The sequence below is a fragment of the Anthonomus grandis genome, chromosome 4 (genome assembly GCF_022605725.1).
Source record: "Anthonomus grandis grandis chromosome 4, icAntGran1.3, whole genome shotgun sequence".
Lineage (NCBI taxonomy): Eukaryota > Metazoa > Arthropoda > Insecta > Coleoptera > Curculionidae > Anthonomus > Anthonomus grandis.
In genome coordinates, this window is record NC_065549.1 from 9556369 (window position 1) to 9578000 (window position 21632).

At 29.6% G+C, this 21632-nt stretch overlaps 4 protein-coding genes across 4 annotated transcripts; 2 read left to right on the plus strand and 2 right to left on the minus strand.

The window, feature by feature from the left end:
- Positions 1–5163: 5163 nt before the first annotated feature.
- On the minus strand, positions 5164–11064 carry LOC126735159 (uncharacterized). Its single transcript, XM_050439108.1, has 2 exons — positions 5379–11064; positions 5164–5286 (listed from the first exon to the last, which is right to left on the minus strand). Exon 1 carries the CDS (start codon positions 9523–9525, stop codon positions 8371–8373), a length of 1155 nt encoding a protein of 384 aa, XP_050295065.1. The 5' UTR covers positions 9526–11064; the 3' UTR covers positions 5164–5286; positions 5379–8370.
- Positions 11065–12403: 1339 nt separating this feature from the next.
- On the plus strand, positions 12404–13609 carry LOC126735207 (uncharacterized). Its single transcript, XM_050439159.1, has one exon. The coding sequence runs from the start codon at positions 12404–12406 to the stop codon at positions 13607–13609; it is 1206 nt and encodes a 401-aa protein (XP_050295116.1).
- Positions 13610–15012: 1403 nt separating this feature from the next.
- On the minus strand, positions 15013–15706 carry LOC126735164 (uncharacterized). Its single transcript, XM_050439113.1, has 2 exons — positions 15561–15706; positions 15013–15441 (listed from the first exon to the last, which is right to left on the minus strand). Exons 1-2 carry the CDS (start codon positions 15650–15652, stop codon positions 15027–15029), a joined length of 507 nt encoding a protein of 168 aa, XP_050295070.1. The 5' UTR covers positions 15653–15706; the 3' UTR covers positions 15013–15026.
- Positions 15707–15995: 289 nt separating this feature from the next.
- LOC126735163 (deoxyuridine 5'-triphosphate nucleotidohydrolase-like) lies at positions 15996–20492 on the plus strand. Its single transcript, XM_050439112.1, has 3 exons — positions 15996–16105; positions 19818–20057; positions 20115–20492. Exons 1-3 carry the CDS (start codon positions 16042–16044, stop codon positions 20318–20320), a joined length of 510 nt encoding a protein of 169 aa, XP_050295069.1. The 5' UTR covers positions 15996–16041; the 3' UTR covers positions 20321–20492.
- The last annotated feature ends 1140 nt before the right edge of the window (positions 20493–21632 follow it).

Sequence of the window (21632 nt, forward strand, 5' to 3'; positions counted from 1 at the left end):
TGTTAAAATATTATAAAAAAATATTTCACGAATATCGAAAATTTTTGTTTCACTGTACAGTAGATCTAAGGAATATAGTCTAGGTTTTTTATAATTTTAATGATAGTCTTCTGAGCAATTTCTAGGCATTTTAAAAATACGTCTCTAGCCCCTCCCCATCCTAAAATTCCGTATTGAAGACGAGATTCTACCAAGGCATATGAAATTATTTTTAAATGCGAAATGCTTAATATTCCAGCTAAAAACTTAAATCTACCCAATAAAGATCTTAAGGTATTTGCAACGTTTTGAATATGAATATTCCACTTAAGTTTTTCATCTATGGTAATACCTAAATATTTTATCCTAGGTACTGCTGCAATATAAGTTATCTTATCGTTCAATTAAATATTTAACCTATCATAATTTGGAAGACCATCTCTGTATAATGAAAAACGCAGAAATTTAGTTTTCATAAATCACACTCAATTTCCTGCTCGAAAACCAATTAAAAACATCCTTTAAAACCTCTTCTGAAATTCTTTTTACAATTTCCCAGTTTTTTTCGATAAAAAATAAAACTGTATCATCCGCGACGCTAATAATATCTGCTGAAAAATTTGTTTCCAATAAAGAGTTTAAGTAAATTATAAAAAAAAGGTCCTAGTATAGTGCCCTGAGGTACACCGCACTTTACAATTCTTGTTTCGCTAAAAATATTTCCTATGGCAACTCTTTGGGTGCGACCAAATAAATAATTTGTGAATAATTTATGCGGTATTCCCCGTATTCCAATATTATCCGAGTCCTCCAACAGTTTATGGTGGTTAACTATATCGAATGCCTTAGAAAGATTTAGGAAAACACATAGACAAGGATTACAACCATCGAGAGATTTGTAGATTTTTTTAGTTAAATTGCCTATTGCGTCTTGGGTACTAATGCCCTCGCGAAAACCAAATTGTCTGTTTGATATCAAGACGTATTTTTTAAGGTAGATAGACAATCTATTTTTAATTAGTCTTTCGTAAACTTTTACTATACTATTTATTAAAGAAATAGGCCGATAATTAGATGCTAGTTCCATATTTTTTTTTTTTTAAATCAGTTTTATTTTAGCTGTTTTCAATTCCGTCGGTATGGTACCCGTCTTAAAACTAAGATTAAAAATATGTATTAGATAGGTTCGGATATTAACATTTTTATTTCTTTAAGAGTCTTAGCTTTTATTTGATCATACCCAGGTGCTTTATTTGGTTTTAATAGAGTTATTTCTTTTTCAATTTCTGTCTTATTTGTTTCCTCAAGAAAGAATAAATTAGCAATTTTTTTTAGTTTGTTATGATTTGATTGACACCATAGTTTAGTTAAATATTTTAGAAGTAACTGTGTACATCTGATGTCAAGATGGCTGATTCCTGTTACACAGTTTAAGTTGGCAATTGTACTAGTTGGGAAAGTTCCAGTACATAACCATAAATTTATTATTGGTTTTCTTGCAGATATAAAAACTATACTTCCATAGTCCATTTTTGGTCTAATAATGGTACTGTATATTTTTAGGAGGGTCTTAAAACCATTCCGCCATTTTGAGTTTGCTAACATCTTTATTAGGTTTAAGATTATAGTGATACAAAGTCCTGCCCTGATTATGGTACCCGATTTGCACGGTAACGGTCTTATGTCTAAATCTAGCTGTATATATAATTTTTTTTACAATACTAAAATTAAATTTTACTACATATAGAAAATTAGTAGCGATTAGTGGTTTGTAAACTAAGAAGAATAAAAAAAGACATTACAAGAATTTTGAATATTACTTGCTTAAATTAATAATAAGGGCGCTTTTCTTTTATTTTAACTCAAAAGTCAATTTTGAGTTAAACACTAGTTGATTGATGATCAGTAAAAAATAACACACAACACATCACACATCACCCTCAGGATGCTTATATTTTTTTATATACATATTTTTTTATAGACATTGAGATATTTAAAGTCAAATTTAAAAAAAAATGTCATTTAGAATGAGGAACAGATGGTAAAAATAAGTTTTCAGAAAAATCAAAAAAATATCAAACTTCCGGCAATTTTCTACATGCAAATCATATATACCTTTTTACTGAACTTAACTTTAGCATATATCTTTATATCTCTTTTACTTCATTAAATTAAGAAATAAACATTTTTTTTAATAACTTACGTAAATATATTAAATAATCAGGAACAATGGAAATATTTCTGTAAAAAGTCAAAAATGATTATTCTTCTCTGCCTTTAGGGCTGATCTATCAGAGAACCTAAATTATTTAAAATATCATCAGTTTATTAATGATATGCAAGCATTTTATTCACTCTCTCCTATTAACGTAAATGTTGCAGTGTCCTTAATAAATCAAGAACTGCAAGTTCTAAATAAATGTTCGTATTGAGGCCACAACTCAGCTTGTGGTCTTGGAGAGTTAAAGACATGATGTATTAACTTAATTAAACTTTAAATTTTTAATTATTGGAAGCTTGTTAAATTTTTTTAATTGTGGCAGAAATCTAGAATTGATTACCGACAGTGATTTGCGCTTTTCAAGACTTGTCTCCAATCTCATGCAAAGAAAACTTAAGGCATATTAAAACTTTTTTAAGTAGGAACAAAACAGTTATTTTGTTGTAAGTTTTGACATATACTCAAGCCCTGTGTTCCATTAATGATAGGTTGTCCGAAACATAATGCGAGTTTTCCGGTCAGGTCCCTCTTTTTTACAGAAAGAATACAGAACTATATTTAAAATAAACGAGTTGAAGTACACTGTACGTTTTTCATTTTGTATGAAAAAAAACCTCGATCTAAATTAAACCATCTTCAAGACTGAGTAACTAATTTATCTATAAAGTTCCGTCAAACTACAAAATAGATGAACTGAATATTATCTAAAGTTGCATTAAAATTAATGCTTTATTTACATTTTACGAAAACCTTTCAGGGCATAGAGAAATGGATACATCGGTGAAAGAACATAGTGATAATATACAATATTTTAAGCGATAATCGGATATATTTATCTGCCAATATAAAATACTTGTTGTTGTAGTTCTTAACCTATATACGAATATATACGATATTCCTTTTCCAATATACACTTCTTTAAACGTATGTCAGAAAAACTGCTATAACATAATAATGGCATCGATAATAAAGCCTAGCTATATGTGTTCTGCAAACTCTAAAAACCCTAAAAGTTTCACATTTTAAAACCCATTTACGACCCGGAAAAAAAAGTACGTTTCGGCTTTACAGTCGTAAATTCTTGAAATGCACGCGATTCAATCGGATCTGAATCTCATCATTTCTCGCAACTTTAAAGCCATAAAAAATACACACCATTCCGATAAGCGTTAATAAAACGTCAATAAAAGGCTTATATGAATCTGATTTAGGGTGCGATAGCCGCGACGCCATTTTGGGGCAAAGCCGTTATTCCTAAACATTCGCTGATTTATGGGCTAAAGTTTAAATTTACCTTTTTATGGGCTTTGGGATATAGGTTAAAATCAAGGTGGGTACTTAGGTGTAGTAAGCTTGTGCTTTTATTTTTAACTTAAATACACTATATTAAGGATTAAATTATTAATAAGAAGTCCATAAAACAATCAAGATTATCGTAGTTTTTTTTTTAATATAAAAGAAGCGTCTATGTCTATCCCAAAAATTCACCTATGTACCTATAAACTTTTAAGACATATAAAGAACTCACTTTATGCAGTAATTTTAAATTATTACACATATTTTGCCATATTACACAATGAGAATAAAAGTTTTTACAACAAAAGTTACGATGTTTTTATTAATATACAGTTATGCTTCTTGGGCATAACTTAAATGGATACCAAATTGCTTTTTTTTTATTTTAAAGTTCATTTACGTTTTTCTAGGAAATTACATTCGGTAATATAAGCCGGTTATATGTATGTTTATGCCAGACCAAGAAGAAATTAAAATTTTACATGAATAAATATGTTGTATATGCATATATCCTGTTTTATAAAATATTATAAAAAATTTACTAATTTTAGCTAACTAAATAAGCCAGATATTCCATATTTTTTAGGTTTTTATATTTCGAATTTTCTTTTTAGGTTAAGAAATAATAAAAAATAAGTAGAAAAAATTAAAAGAAGTAGAAAAACATAAAAACTAATAAGAAAAAAACTTTTTTTTGTAAAATATCTAATTTTTCTTTTTAGTTTTTACACATATGAAGTACTTAGATTTTTAGTTTTAAAGGTTTTTAGAATTATCAGCAGGAACGAGTACTGAACTGTCTTTCCTCGTTGGTTTTCCCCAGAATTAAGAAATCTTGTTCTATCAAAAAAGGCTGCTCATGCTAAATTCAAAAATACTAACTTAGCTAAAGATTATATCCTGTTTGCTAACCTACGTACTCAATGTAAAGTTCATACTGAGCAATGCTATAGATCTTACATTGCTACCTTAAATCAGTCAATTCAATCTGACACCACACAATTTTGAAATCATATTAACTCCCTTAATAAAAGTCATGGTATCCCAAATGCTAGGCATTTAAATGATATTTCAGCAGATTCGGGGGAGGATATTGCAAACTTATTTTCTAGTGTTTATCACTCTGATGAGGTTGATCTCAGGAACTTTAATTTTCCAATAGCAAATTCTGTAGACATGCCCTTTATCCAGTTCACCCTGAGTAGTTATCTTACCACGTTTCTGTGACACATGCCATCCACATCTGAAGAAGTTGATGACACATGCCATCCGCATCTGAAGAAGTGGATGGTATTTGTTCTTGAGCTGTGCCGTCGAGGTCATGCAGATCTGAAGAAGACACAATATGTCGTCGACAGAAGTGCCCTTTAGGTGTAGCCGAAGAAGTGATGACGTAACGCTGAAGAAGTAGTAATAAGAAGAAGAAGAAGTTATGACTAATTGCCAAAGAAGTAATTATCTAAAGAAGTCATCAGCGTGTCTCATCAATTTCTTCAGATGTGGATGGCGTTCCGTAGCCGAAGAAGTTATGACGCAACGCCGAAGAAGTAATTAGCATAGGGTGTGGTCGGTGAGGGTGCCTGAGGCAACATATCACCTAACTTAATATGAAAACTCTTTGTGGCAAAGCCACTTTTTTTACTATTTGCGCATATTTCTGTTAATTGCCAAGGTTAAAAAAACCAATTTTGGTCTACCGCGCACCTACCAAAACGTCCGTACCGTTTTAGTATAATATTATTACAATCATATTTTACCGTCGAGTGCGAGCAACAAAGCGGTATCGCGACCTTGCTTAAATGTTAATTACTAATTTATATGTGAGTAGTAATACTACTAATAGGTACATACTTTTGATGAATACGTTTAATACCGAAACGACCTTGCTTAAATGTTAATTACTAATTTATATGAGAATAGTAATACTACTAATAGGTACATACTTATTTATTGATAAATACACATGATATTTATTATTCTCTTAAATTAAACGGTGTACATTTTGTAATTGTTTTTGTTGTTGTTGTTCTCCTAAATTATACAACATTTTACATATTATATTACCTAAAATTAGTATAGTAATTATAAAAATGGTCTGTGTTACATACATAAAGACATGGAAATTTGATCTTAAAGTATTTAACTCTAAGTAATTACCACTAGTATTAGAATTTAGATTAATAATTATAGAATTTTCTGTATTTAATCCTTTACTAAAAGTTGTCCAGTCCCTACTTTCAAGTATTGTTCCATTAATGAATCGAAATCTTAACCTATAGTGAAGTCTATGTCTAGAGGTCATTGAGATGTTAGTTGGAATCCATGTAAAAAATATTGGAACTGATTCATTATGAATGCGTTTGTATAGTAAGGGTATCCATGAATTATCACTTGAAAAATTTTCACCTTTCAGTTGAACAAATGCAGACACTATTTCCGGAGGTTTATGAACGTAGAAAACATTTTGTACTACTGCAACTAGTGTTATAAATGTAGGACTTAACCAAATCATGGTTTATTGTTGAATATTGGTTAATTTTGTTTAGCAAGAGCTTTAATACAAAAACAACATTTATTTTGTGGTGAAGGAGGTCCATCTACGTGTGTTCGCCAATCTGGTCTATTATAGTGAATAAAACATGGTAATTTTATTTGTAAATCAAACTCTTGTCTATAGTTAGCAGGTAGTTTGTTCCAAATAAATAATAAAGTCATGGGATCCACATATTTTAAAAAGAAATCCATTGGTAGATTTTCTAATTCCTTTGCATTCAATTCTCGCACATTTTTCTTTCCACCTATAATTTGTAATAATTGTTCACATAATATATTATGTTTTTCTTCATTATAAATGTTTGTCACACTATCACTATTATTTTTCACTACACACTTTATTCCAAATAAATATTTTAATGAATTTAATATTTGATTCAACATCTTTTGTGGTTATAGTTGATCTACTCAAAACCAAAGAATAATTTTGCTTTTAACAGATTTTATTACATAATCTTCTACTATGTACATGGTTTGGTTTAAAATTAAAAATTTAATAATAAAAAATATATTTAACTTAACTAACATTTTACAAAACATCTTTTTTTAGAATCCAAGAATTATGTGTCTTATCCATTCCCAACCATTTTACGTAAACTTGGTTCCCTTTACGCCGTAGAATTTTTTCAACCAAATAAACGTCAGGATGTTTTACTTTTTGCAACTCAGCCCCATAAAAACCACCTTGAATTTCCACATTATTTTCATCTTGTAGTAAATAGGTTGTAGGATTTGTTAGATTAATTTTTTTCACTTGAAAGATTTCATTTGACCAATTGGGTGTATATCCTTTTGTGAATGCTTCTCTTTGTTTACTTATACGTACATGATCACCAATTTTAAATTTAGGAATTTTTGGATCAACCATTTTTATATGGTTAAAGTGAAACTTTAAAATGTCTTGTTCATTTTTTTCGTTTACTTCATTTGGTTTTTTTCCAATGCTAGAATGTCTTGTATTATTATATTTTTGCACAATATCATCCAAGATATCGATCCACTTATAATTTCCTCTCAAACTAAATTTTTTCCACATTAAAGTTTTTAAAGTTCGATTTACTCGTTCCACAACACTAGCTTTTACATTTGAAAATGTACTATAATGATTTATTTTAAATTTTTTCATTAATTCCTGAAAATGTTTACCGTAAAATTCCGATCCTCTGTCGGTATGTAGGTTGTTTGGTGGTGTTTTAACATTGCTAAGAATATTTGCCATTGCATCAGCCACATATTTAGCAGTTTTTGACTTTATGGGTTTTGTCCATACGTATTTTGAAAAAACATTAATAACTACAAGTATATATCGATAACCTTTATTGAGCTTATGATATGGAATCATTTCCACTAAATCTGCCTGCCATAAATCATTAAGTCCTTTAACTATAACACGTCTTCTTGGATATTTTTTCCTACTTAATCTATGCAGCTCATTAACAACATCTTCTTTTATCTTGCTCATGGTTAATGTTTATTGTTCTATTAAAATAGGACATTTTATTATTAATTCTCCATAAAATTGGTCTATCTGAGATTTTGAATCCCGTCGAAATGCAATTAAATCACCTGCCTTTAGTTCTCTTCCTTCCACTCCACCTTGTTTACCATTTATTAATAAATTTACATGTTGTTTTGGAAATTTGCCGGCTATAATAACACCAGAGTCAGTTGGAAATCGATAGGAAACTCGTTTATCTTGGGTTAAAACAAAATTTTTTTCACTTGGGTCATGGTGACCAAGAAATGGCAATGTTATATGGTAAAATAATTTTAAATTTGCAATGTTGACTAAATTAACTTGATTATCATCATCAATTCTGGAATATTTATGAAATATGTGAGATCCAAACTTGTCTAAAGTCATCTTTGAAATAAACTTTATTTGTACTTATTTATTGTTTTATTCTACTAAAACGGGACATTTTATTATTAATTCTCCATAAAAAAAGTCAATTGAGGATTTTGGCTCTTTACCAAACTCAATTAGATCTCCTTCTTTTATTTCTCTTCCCTCTAATTTTCCTTTTTTACCATTAATTAATAAGAATATTTCTTTCTTTGGATATTCAGCCCCTATAATAACACCAGAACTTAATGGAAATTTAAAAAATGTTTTTTTATCAAATATCAAAGTAAATTTCTCATCGTTTGGAAAGCAGTTTCCCATAAATGTTAATGATATGTTGTAAAACAACTTTAGGGGCGTTAATTGAATGAAAGTAATTGTATCAGTTTTACTATAGTTTTTCCTATTTAAGTGAAGATGAGAACCGAACTTGTTCAAAGACATTTTTAAAATACCATATAGTGGTTTAAACAGTCTATAAAATAACTTTTGCTTCCTTTAGCTCTTCAATAATGGAGACTATTTCATTATTATGTCCGGTATGCCCTGCCATTTGTGATGATATAAGTAATTTTAACCGTTCTACTAACTCATTAGGATCATCATAATAGACATAATCAGTTTTTTTATTTGTTAAATTCATCATCATTCCTCCCCCCTTTTTCGAGGTTATTCTAGTGCTTCTCGGGCGTGTTTCTGACGGTGGTTTAGGCTTAGAAAAAGGAATGGCACTAGATGTGGAAGTAGATCTTAAAATTCCCTTTTTTATCAAGTACGGTTTTATTATTGTTAAGTATTTTGGGTCGGTAGTGCCTTGAATCTGTGCCTTTGGATCATAGTTTCTTCTATAAGCATTGCTTCTTTGCAATATATCCATGTAATTGTTAAGATCTTTTGAGGTATAACCGCGAGGTTCTTGAAAAAATAAAAGTTCATAGAGACCGGGTGTACCCTCATAGATTAAATCCTGAATCTTAAAATTTTGTTGCACAAAGTCAGCTTCACTGTCGCCAATTTTCCACTTTTCATTTTCTGCATCATGAAATAGGCCATGCGTATTATCTAAATCTCGTTCACTTTTTAAAGATGCATCAACAAAACCTCTTACAAGCGGATGAAATGCTTCAAGATATTGTTCGTATGCCGGACTTCTGGTTAACTCAAAAATACTCTGTCTAATTTCTTTTGTTGTTGGTTCAGTAATGGTAGATTCATCTAAATTATCTCGTCTCGTAGAACTTAGACGAGGCTCCCTTAAAGATGATTGTTGATTAAAAAATACATCATCGTCATTCTCATCGTTTATTTCAAATGTATCTTCTCTTGTTAAAAATGATGGTAATTCCGAAGGTAGATATTTGTTATAAATATTTGTTTGACGTCTTTTTTGCGGTGATAAATCGGTTTTAAATTTTTGAGGAGTAGAAAATGCTGGCGGTGTTAAGGGTTCTGTTTTAATTTTTTCCTCCGCTTTTACAGCTTTAATTAATTCTTTTAAGGGTTCTGTAATTGGTTTAAATTCTTTTTCTTGTCGAAACTGAGACTTGGCCACATCTGTTTTTAAAGATTTTAGTTTTCGTTTTACAGCTTGACGGGCTTGTATTAATTCTTTTACTAACTTTTCATTCATGTTCGCTTCCAAACTATAGGCTTTAAACTAATTAACTCCTTAGTGATATATCTTATTTATTTAAATGAATAAACTGGTCAAATTTATTTCGATACCTTCCAGTCTCAACACCACAATCTTTATCAATAACAATAAAATCAAAATCGGATCGCCAGCAAGTGGAACAGAGATCTTTAAACTGTTGAAATGACATGTCCATATTTACATGATCATCATAGATATGTTTTAAATTGGTTCCGTCTTGTTTAAATATAATTAGTAGGTTTGCATTATCTCTGATTAATTGTTTAGGAATCGATGAGTACGTTTGACATAGGTAAAAACAGTCCGTATATTTATGTCTACCAAAACAAAAATAATCTCGCATAATACTTTGATTACAGCACACAATATCATCAAATATTATTACTGAATTAGGTTTAACGTCAACTGGTGGTACAATATCCTGCTCAAAACACGACTCAAAATAACCTATTCCCCTAAGTGGTTTTAATAATTTTCTTAGAAATTCATATTTTGGTTGATATAATGATTTAGAATACACATAAACATTTTCAAATCGTAATCCGTTGGGGTGTGTTAATAATGTAATCATTACATTAGTTTTTCCACAGCCAGATGGACCCACTATGATTCCCCGTTTTGATTCACCTCCAAACAACTCCCCATGTTTCTTAAATATCTGCCCATTACTGATATTTAGGTCATAATTTTTCACTGGTAACGAAAACTTTTGTTTTTCCAACCACATATTCGAAGTATAAAAGGGTATTAACTATTATATAAAAATCTATTATGACACTAAAGTTCACACCGAAAGGTGGCTCCTTAAATACTGTAATTAATAAATTACCATTTGAATTACACATTCCTGGTTATAATTTTTGTGGGCCCGGTACAAGATTGGAAAAACGTTTAGCTGCCGGTCATCAAGGCGTAAATAAACTTGACGAAGCGTGTAAAAATCACGACATTGCATACAGTAAATTTTCTAGCGTAAAAAGTCGTAACAAGGCCGATAGGATATTGGCTGACCAAGCAATCAATCGGTTTAGGTCAAGTGATGCAGGTGTGGGTGAACGTTTAAGCGCCCTAGGAATTGCAGGTATAATGAAAGCAAAATCCAAATTGGGGATGGGTTTAACAAAAAAGAAAAATAGAAAAAAAGCGTCTGCAAGTAAAAGAAAAAAAGGTATAATCGGAAAGTCTTATAAAAAGTTAAACGTTACAACCAATGGTGCTTTAAAACGTCTTAAAAAAAGGAAAATTTCTTCAAAAAGAATAATTCCTATTCCAAAAATCAAAGGTGGTGTCCTTCCTTTAATTCCAATATTTGCAGGGCTATCTGCCTTAGGCGCTTTAGGAGGAGGGGCAGCAAGCATTGCTAAAGCCATTAATGATACAAAGGCAGCACAACAAAAATTAGAAGAAAATAAAAGACATAATCGTGTCATGGAAGAGATAGCTATTGGGAAAAAAGGAAGTGGTCTTTACTTAAAACCATATAAAAATGGTTATGGGTTATATCTAAAACCAAAAAACTATTAAATATATTACCTCACAATAAGCCATTAACAAACCTAGATATAAATAGGTATATTAAAAAATTAAACATTTCTCATTTTAGAGGCATCTTCATGCGAGATAAATTACCAAAAGTAATTAGAAAAATTGAAAGTGGAATTATAAACTTGGATAGTAATTCTGGTCCAGGTACACATTGGACGGCATACGTTAAAAAAAATAAAAAAATAAGTTATTTTGATAGCTTCGGTAATCTAAGGCCCCCTAAAGAAGTTATTGCATATTTTTTAAGTGATGGTAATAAAAATTTAATTAGCTATAACCATGATCCGTATCAAACATATGATAAATCTAACTGTGGACAGCTATGTCTACATTTCCTTTATAATAATAGGTAACCAAATTGTTTAATCCAGATAAAAAATAAACAGTTATCAAGAAGCATGTCATCGTTTACCATAACACTTTCAGCTAAAAGTAGCATACTTTCGGCAAATTTTAATCCACCTATTTATTTAGATGATAATTCAGATTATGTTGTGGGTTTGACAAATTTTGAGACATTTTATACAATTCCCAATATTGATTATTCAAATAATAGGGTTTATTATGGAAGTAAAGGAGATTTCATAGAAATACCTCTGGGAAGCTATGAAATTGAAGATTTAAATCAACTACTACAGGAGAAATTTGAAGAAAGGGAAATATCCTTTCTTTTACGTGCAAACAATAATACCCTAAAGTGTAAAATTAAATCATCTACAGATATCGTTTTTAAAAAGGGAACTATTGGAGAGCTTTTAGGCTTTAAAAGTGACCAAACAATTAAGGGTGATAAGAAATATCATGAGTCAGATTTTCCAGCAGAGATAATAAAAGTAAATTCTCTTTGTGTGGATTGTAGTATAGCCGAAGGATCATACCTGAACGGACAACCCGTTCACATTATTCATCAATTCTTTCCCAATGTTCCACCTGGATATAAAATTATTGAAAGTCCACAAAATATCATTTATTTTCCAATCGTTGTAAAGGTGATAGATAAAATTATTGTAAAAATTATAGATCAAGAGGGAGACGTAATCAACTTTAGAAACGAAACCGTTACCATTAGGCTACACATTAAAAAATTGGAATAATGGCTATCTTATATAATAAAAAGGAAAATGGAATGTTTACAAATAAAGTATATAAAGTTAAACATAAAAAAAATAAATTTAGTTATAACTTTAATTTGAAACCGTTAAGTAAGTCTAATAGAAACTTTTTAAAATCACTTGGATTTATCATATTGTAAAACGTAAATTAAAAAAAAAAAATGTCCTCAATTCTTAATGTTACGGAAAAGCTCATAATGGATAATTCTATTACACATTATGAAACACATTCCTATGAACCATACCTACCAACAAAACTGGGAAATAACGATGAAATAGTGATTCCCGTTAATGAAGTTGAAAAGTATACTTTACCTGGAGAAAGTTCACTCTATATAGAGGGAAAATTAACCAAGAGTGATGGAACAGTTTCAAAAAAAGCATCATTTATCAACAATGGAGTAGCTTTTCTATTTAAAGAAATGAGGTATCAGCTCAATGGTGTAACAATTGATTCCGTGCGAGATGTAGGTATGACATCAACACTAAAAGGATACCTATCATACAATAATAATGAAGTAAATAAGCTTGAAAATGCCGGATGGTATTTGCCAACAACAACTACTACTACTACTACTACTGAAAAAAAATCAATAGTGGATGAAAAAACGGGTTTTTTTAATGTAAGCATTCCATTAAAAACTCTCATGGGATTTTTTGAAGATTATAAAAAAGTGATAATAAATTCTAAACAAGAACTGATTCTAGTTAGAGATCATACTGATAATAATGCTGTTACGACTACGGAAGCAAATGAATCATTAAAGGTAACCCTGAGTAAGGTATCCTGGAATGTACCTCATATTTCTGTAGGAATATCACAAGAATTGCTTCTTACAAAAATTATTGATAAGAATGTCGACATCGAAGTTGGGTTTAGATGTTGGGAATTAATTGAATACCCAGAGCTTCTTAAAACTAATAGACACAATTGGCCAGTGAAAACATCAACTAAGATAGAAACACCCCGTCACGTAATTATTGCATTCCAAAGTGGTAAACGAGATCAGCTTAAGGAAGATATGAGTAAATTTCATGATATTAATTTAAGGTCTATAAGAGTATTTCTAAACTCTGAACGGTACCCTTATATAGACCTTAATTTAGATATCAAACAAAACAAATTTGCAACCCTCTATGAAATGTATTCACAATTTCAATCCACCTATTATTCAAAGACCGATGAACCGATGTTTAATCCCGAACAGTTTAAAACCATAGCACCAATCTCTTATATAAATTGTATTCATCAAAAAGAATTGCTTCAGTCAGGTCCGGTAGTTATGCGAGTCGAGTTTGAGTTAAATAGTGATTTAGACAAAGATACTTCAGCTTACTGTTTGGTGATATACGATCGCGTATTTACCTATAACCCTCTTACAAAAATAGTGAGGCAAATATAATTGTTTAAAAAAAAATATGAATTTTTTAATAGTGGATGTTCAAGGTTTTAAACTTGAAAACCAAAAGTTTCTTCCTAAAGAATTGGCTGTCTATGATGGAGAAAAAATAAGCCATTTTGTGTTTAAGCCACCATTTGCATTGGATCAATTATCAAATGAAATTATTAAAGAAGCCAAATGGGCAATGATAAATCAACACTGCATTCCTTGGTACGAAGGATATACCCCAGTTTATGAATTTTCTGAAATATTGAAAAATCTTACAGATAAAGAAAATATACATAGGATATATGTAAAAGGAAAAGATGCATGCAAATATGTAGAAAAGTATTCACTGAAACCTGTTATCGAAATTAAAGAGAATGTCGAGGAGAAGGAAAAAGAAGTGGAGATGGAAAAAACTGAACCTCTATGCTTTTATCACTCTCGATCACATTGTTTTTGTGCACTTGTTAATGTATATTCTTTATATAACAAACTAAAGCCTATGTGTTATTAAAAATAGATTTTATGATTTAAATAATGCATGTTGTATAATTTCTAACTTTAGTTTGCTAAAAGTTATAGTGAAAGATACACGCACGTTGTCCAAGGTAAACAACTAGCATCATGTATATTTTAGACGTTCAAGGATTTCAATATAAAAAAAGTCCATTTCTTTGTAAGGAGATTGCTATAATTGATATGGAAAATGGTGACGTTTTTCATCATTTTGTTAAATTTCCATTTCCATTTCACTGGTTTCAACGGTTTGATGATAATGCCAGTTTTGAAGGGAAACAAATGGATTGGATAACAAGAAATCTACATGGATTGCCTTGGGACTTTACTGACGTCAACTATTTACCCTTGGAAGGTCTTTATGCATTTTTAAAAGACACTATTAAACCAAATAGGACAGTGAATGTTAAAGGTTTGACAAAAAAAATGTGGTTAAGTAGTATAATTCCAAATAATATTATAGACTTGTTAGAGTTGGGTTGTTTAAATTTAAATTGTCTTATTAGTCAAAGTGGTCGTAAATACCACTGCAAAAAACATATTTATAATAATTTAAGGTGCGCCAAGGAAAATGTTTATATTTTAAGGGATTGGTATATGAATAAAATTGATTAAATTTCAATTATATACTTGTTTTATTTATTAATTTTAAATGTAAAATTAAAAACGTTTTTAATCACTTGCTGTTTAAAATAATAGTTAATATAGGTACACTTGTTTTATTACTAATCAAATAAGTACATAAGAAAATTTTTGTTTTTTTTTTTTTTTTATTGGTTTTATGTCAAGCCATTTTAAAAAAATAAAACAATGAATTTAATATCTCGATATTGGATATCTTTACTAGTTAGATTAATAAGAATTTATTTTTAGAAACTCAACCATTTAAAATAAAAAACTGATTTTAAAATATATTTTATTTATATTCATTTAAGTCAAATACAGAGTATTTTTGCGTCTCAAACTCATCTGCACCTTCATCAGGTATTTCAATTAATTGGGATGGTCCAGCTGTAGTAGTAGTAGAGTCTCGGAATGTTCGGTTTTCCAAAATTTTAATTTTTTTTTTATTCGGTTCCTCTTTATCTCTACCGTCCGTTAAAGCGTGACGTTCATCCTCTTCCAGTTCCACAGCTCGGTAAAAGTTTACCTCTGTAAACTCCCGCATAGCCTTGAGGAACAGTTGTAGCTCCTCTTCATCACTAGCTGCCACCCGTAAATATTTTACGGGTAAGCCCTTCACTTTTTGTGCAACTGTTTCGTTGCGGGGCGAGTAAGAGAGGTAGAGGTGAACTCTACCCTGTACTATTTTAATATCCTTCTTTCCAAATCTATGAAAAAAAAAATCAAAATTTTTATTTACAAAAATAAAAATATTAACTTTCAATAATAATAATAATAATAATAATGGCTAAACATTTTCGAAATTTTAAATTAAAAAAATACTTACTTGAACAAATTTTTTAACATCACCACTAATAGTTTATTGGATAACTTTTTTCGATCAACAGATTCGAAAATGAAGGTTGATTCTACATTCATTGTAGTAGTTAGTTGATGAAGTTGATGAGTTGATAAGATTAACTTTATGTATAAAACGATGGTGCTTTTATACTAGAAAATTTGCCTAAGCGAGTAATTGGTAATTATTCTAATAAGGTTTTACATGTTAAACAACATTTATGCATCTTAAAGATAATTGGAATTTATAATTATTGCAGATTTATTTATGTTTGCAAAATGACCTTAACATTTAGCAACGTGATGCAATTATTATAATAGGTGTGTAATAAAATAATACCCGTCTTGTTAAATGCGAAAAAAAAATGTAAATGGAATACATGATATTAGTATATTTATACGAGACATATGAAAATATCTGATTCAATTTAATTCTACAACGTAAACTTATAACACTTATTCTCATCATAATGTCTACTACAAAAGAAGTTAGCGAGTTGAGTGAAAAAATGTTGTTAAAAATTGGCGAACTTGGTAAGCTTATAAAAAATAAAAATGATTATTGCAAGTGGATAAAATTTTTAAATAAAAATATTTTAATTTTAAAAAAATTTTTAAGAAGTCAGGAAAAAATAGATAGAAAATCTATGATTAAATTAGAATCAAATTTAAGTATTTTTAAAAATTATCGAGAACAATTTAAATACAAAAAGAATAATAATAAAAAGGGGAAACAATTAGTTTGGACTGCATTGGAATCATGTTTTAATAATCGTATAAGAACTGGAGCAATTGTTAACTTTAATATTAAGGACCCGCTGATATTTTTCAAAAAAGCTCTTAGATCATTTTTATGTCAAGTACGAAAGGAACTCAAAAAATCTTTGTTAAAAATAAATGTTATATTTTTATGTAATTTTATTAAACCTCAAACTGGTGAAATTGAATTAAAACATTTTACCACCAAAAATCAAATAGTTGATCGTAACACCGATTTGAGAAAATTTTATAATGATTACATAAAAACTAATATTTTAACAAAGTTAGAGGAGTTTCAAGAGAGAGATTCCGGTTGGGCACTGTATGAAATTTTACAATTAAAAATTAATTTTAATAATTATACCCCTATAAATATTGGCTATTCTACTTACATTACGGTGCCGAAATTTATTCAAAATACTAAGGGGGTTCTTAATATTAAAAATAATGATAAATACTGTTTTCTCTGGTGTATTGTGGCCGCTCTTAATCCCTGTAATACAAATCAAAATCCATGTAGAACATCTTCATATCCTCATTTTAGTGAAATTTTAAAATATGACAATATTAGTTTTCCAATTAAAATAAAAGATATAAGTAAATTTGAGAAAATGAATAATATCGGAGTAAATGTATTTAGTTTGGAGAAAAAAGAAGTTGTACCTGTATGTCTGAGTCAATATGACTTTTTAGTTAAGGTTAATTTATTAATACTTTCTATAAATCAAGAGGATAATTTTAATACAGATGACGATGATGATGATGATAATGATGGTTTAGGTCAGCATATCTTACAATTTCATAGAACATATCATTTTGTATTAATTAAAAATTTATCAAGATTATTAAATAAGCAAATTGGTGATATTACTAATAAAAAAGTTTATTGTGACAGATGTTTAAATTATTTTTATTCTGAACAAGTTTTAAATAAGCATATGTTTGCCTGTAAAAAAATGAATAAAATTAAAGTATCACTTCCATCTGAAAGGGAAAAGAACATATCATTTTCACATTTTAAAAATAAAGAAAAAGTTCCATTTGTCATTTATGCCGATATTGAGAGTATATTAGAAAAATATGAGGATTTAAATGTTAATGAAAATAAATATCAAAAACATATTCCATGCAGTATTGCTTATTATTTATTATGTAGCTATGATAATTCTCTATCAAAATTTGAGCTATATACGGGGCAAGACTGTATAAGTTGGTTTTGCTTAAAACTACAAAAATTAGCACATCAATTAAATCCTATATTTTATAATATTGTTTCAATGTTACCCTTGTCGACATCAGAGCAAGAATCATTTAACACATCTACTATGTGTCATATTTGTCAAAAGCCTTTTAGTGAAGATGATATAAAAGTTAAAGATCATTGTCATTTTACGGGTAAATATAGGGGTAGTGCTCACTTTTTATGTAATCTCAATTATAAAGATGATCATATTATACCTGTAATATTTCACAACCTTTCTGGCTACGATAGTCACTTTATTATACGGAAATTGACAACCGAAATACCGGGCTCGGTTACCTTATTACCTGTTAACAAGGAAAAATTTATATCTTTTTCAAAATATATAGAAAATACAAGTATTCAATTTAGATTTTTGGATTCTTTTCGATTTATGTCTAGCAGCTTAGATCGATTGAGTTCCTACCTAAGTTCTTCTGAAAAATATATTACTAAAAGTTTTTGCAAAAATGAGACTGAATTTAATCTTATATCAAGAAAAGGTATATTTCCATATGATTATCTTGATTGTTGGGAAAAACTAAAGGAAAATAGCTTACCATCGATTGATGCTTTTTACTCCAAACTTAAAAAATCTAATGTAACACAGACTGATTATAACTTTGCTGTTAAAATTTGGGAATCATTTCAAATTCAAAATTTACAAGAATATTTAGAGTTATACTTAAAGACTGATATTTTACTTTTGGCAGATGTTTTTGAAAATTTCCGAAAAGTTTGTTATAAAACATATGGTTTAGAATGTCTAAAATATTTTACTGCCCCTGGATTGGCCTACGATTCTTGCCTTTTAATTTCAAAAGTTACATTAGAATTAATTACCGATATTGATCAAATAATGATGATTGAAAGCGGAATTAGAGGTGGAGTATCTCAGTGTAGTAATCGTTATGGTAAAGCTAACAATAAATATATGGGGAATGAGTTTAACCCCGATCTGCCATCATCATATTTAATGTACTTTGACATTAACAATTTATATGGAACAGCAATGAGTGAATCGCTTCCTACTGGTGATTTTAAGTGGGTTGACATAAGTGTCTACTATTCGGAAAATATTATTAATACACCAGACGATTCAGATGTAGGGTATATACTTGAAGTAGATTTGGAATATCCTAAGGAACTCCACGATCTACACAAGGATTTACCTCTATGTCCAGAACGCTTAATACCACCTGTCACATCATCAAAACAACCTAAATTATTGACAACACTTTTTAATAAGAAAAACTATGTTATTCATTACAGAAGTTTAAAACAAGCTTTATCTCTTGGTTTACAACTTACTAAAGTTTATAAAATTTTAAAATTTAAACAATCACCTTGGCTAAAAACTTACATTGATTTAAATACAAATTTGAGAAAACAAAGCCAAAATGAATTTGAAAAAAACTTTTTTAAGTTAATGAATAATGCAGTTTTCGGAAAAACTATGGAAAACGTGAGGAAATACAAAGATGTTAAAGTAGTAACTACTTGGCTCGGTCGATATGGAGCAAAAAATTACATTTCAAAACCTAATTTCCATAGTTTAACCATTTTTGATGATGACATGGTTATAATTGAAATGTCAAGGTTAAATATTAAATTTAATAAACCTATATATGCGGGTTTTAGTATTTTAGAAATTTCTAAACTTTTTTTATATGATTTTCATTATAATTATATTAAACCTAAATTTAATACAGATGCCAAACTATTATATACTGACACTGATTCTTTAATTTACCATTTTCACGTGGAAGATATCTATGAATTTATTAGAAATGATACAGATAGATTTGACACTTCTGATTATCCTGTAGACAACATTTATAATATTCCTTTAGTTAATAAGAAAGTATTAGGATTAATGAAAGATGAGAATAATGGCAAAATTATGAGTGAATTTGTAGGTCTTAAATCAAAAATGTATGCATTAAAACTGTTTGATTCAGATAAAGTTGTTAAAAAGGCTAAAGGTATTACTAATACTTCAATGAAAACAATAACATTTGATGACTATTATAACTGTTTATTTCATAAAGACACATTTTATACACAAGAACATTTAATTCGAAGTAAAAAACATGAGGTCTACACAATAAACCAGAGAAAAGTTGCTCTTACTCCATACGATGATAAAAGAATTATTAATTATATATATACCGATACACTACCTTGGGGTTATAATCAATAAATTTATTTTATCCATTTTCAATAAAATTTTTTTATACATTTAAGCCGATCAAGAAGTAAGTCCAATTTTAAAATATACAAAAATCACACCTCACGCATATACACCCGAAAAGGGTAGTAGACTGGCTGCTGGATATGATTTAAAAAGTAATCATGACACAATAATACCAGCTAAAGGAAAAACTCTAATATCAACTGGACTTAAATTTGAGCTACCGAAAAACTGCTATGGCAGGATTGCTCCAAGGTCTGGTTTAGCTGTAAACCACTTTATTGATGTAGGCGGTAAGTTTTATTTTTTTTACAAAAATATATTGTAATAATGAAATTTTTTTTAATTAGCTGGCGTTATCGATGAGGACTATCGAGGTGAAATTAAGATCCTACTGTTCAATCACTCGGATGAGGATTTTCACGTTAGAACTGGCGACATGATAGCTCAAATAATATGTGAAAGGATCTTCTATCCAGAACTTCAAGAAGTCAACAACATGTCCAGCACAGAACGTGGAGAAAAAGGATTCGGCTCCACAGAAAAAAATATGTAAAACAAATAAAGTGATTTGTTTTAATTTTTAAGAAATGATTTTTATAAAAATAAATAAAATTGTTGTTATTATTATTTTATTTAAAATTATAGATATAACTTAAAAATATATTTTTTAAATATCTAAATTCTTTTACTTAAATTAAATAAAAATATATTTATTTCTACAACAATGTGTTTTATTAAACGTGTTCATCAATAAATAAGTATGTACCTATTAGTAGTATTACTATTCACATATATAAATTAGTAATTAACATTTAAGCAAGGTCGTCGTCGTCTCGGTTACCGATACCGCTTTGTTGCTCGCACTCGACGGTAAAATATGATTGTAATAATATTATACTAAAACGGTACGGACGTTTTGGTAGGTGCGCGGTAGACCAAAATTGGTTTTTTTAACCTTGGCAATTAACAGAAATATGCGCAAATAGTAAAAAAAGTGGCTTTGCCACAAAGAGTTTTCATATTAAGTTAGGTGATATGTTGCCTCAGGCACCCTCACCGACCACACCCTATGCTAATTACTTCTTCGGCGTTGCGTCATAACTTCTTCGGCTACGGAACGCCATCCACATCTGAAGAAATTGATGAGACACGCTGATGACTTCTTTAGATAATTACTTCTTTGGCAATTAGTCATAACTTCTTCTTCTTCTTATTACTACTTCTTCAGCGTTACGTCATCACTTCTTCGGCTACACCTAAAGGGCACTTCTGTCGACGACATATTGTGTCTTCTTCAGATCTGCATGACCTCGACGGCACAGCTCAAGAACAAATACCATCCACTTCTTCAGATGCGGATGGCATGTGTCATCAACTTCTTCAGATGTGGATGGCATGTGTCACAGAAACGTGGTAAGATAACTACTACCCTGTCTGAGGTTTTTGAATCTATATTTGGTCTTAAGGACAAACTGAGTTATGGTCCTGATAATGTTCCTACCTATTTCCTAAAAATATGTGTTTATAGTTTGTCTAGACCTTTGTGTACCTTATTTAATTGGTCTTTAAAATTACAAACTTTCCCTGAGAAATGGCGTGACAACTTTATAACTCCTGTATTCAAAAATGGTGACAGGGATGATATAAAAAATTTCAGGCCCATTGTTATGTTATCTACTATCCCTAAGCTTTTTGAGTTTATCCTAAACAAATATCTTACTTGGCATTGTAGAGGTCTCTTGATCAACGAGCAACATGGGTTTAGGCAGGGTAAATCTACTTCTACAAACCTTGTATTATATAATGATTTCATTGTCAGGGCTTTCGAGAAGGGTTATCAGGTTATCCATCTATACTGATTTCTC

Bases quoted from the DNA above. Each gene is read 5' to 3' on its own strand.
- LOC126735159 (XM_050439108.1), bottom strand. From the start codon at position 9,525: ATGAATGAAAAGTTAGTAAAAGAATTAATACAAGCCCGTCAAGCTGTA.
- LOC126735207 (XM_050439159.1), top strand. From the start codon at position 12,404: ATGGATAATTCTATTACACATTATGAAACACATTCCTATGAACCATAC.
- LOC126735164 (XM_050439113.1), bottom strand. From the start codon at position 15,652: ATGAATGTAGAATCAACCTTCATTTTCGAATCTGTTGATCGAAAAAAG. The intron at 15,442-15,560 runs GTAAGTATTTTT...TTTTTTTCATAG, and splicing joins ATGTTAAAAAATTTGTTCAA to ATTTGGAAAGAAGGATATTA.
- LOC126735163 (XM_050439112.1), top strand. From the start codon at position 16,042: ATGTCTACTACAAAAGAAGTTAGCGAGTTGAGTGAAAAAATGTTGTTA. The intron at 16,106-19,817 runs GTAAGCTTATAA...TATACATTTAAG, and splicing joins GTTAAAAATTGGCGAACTTG to CCGATCAAGAAGTAAGTCCA. The intron at 20,058-20,114 runs GTAAGTTTTATT...TTTTTTAATTAG, and splicing joins CCACTTTATTGATGTAGGCG to CTGGCGTTATCGATGAGGAC.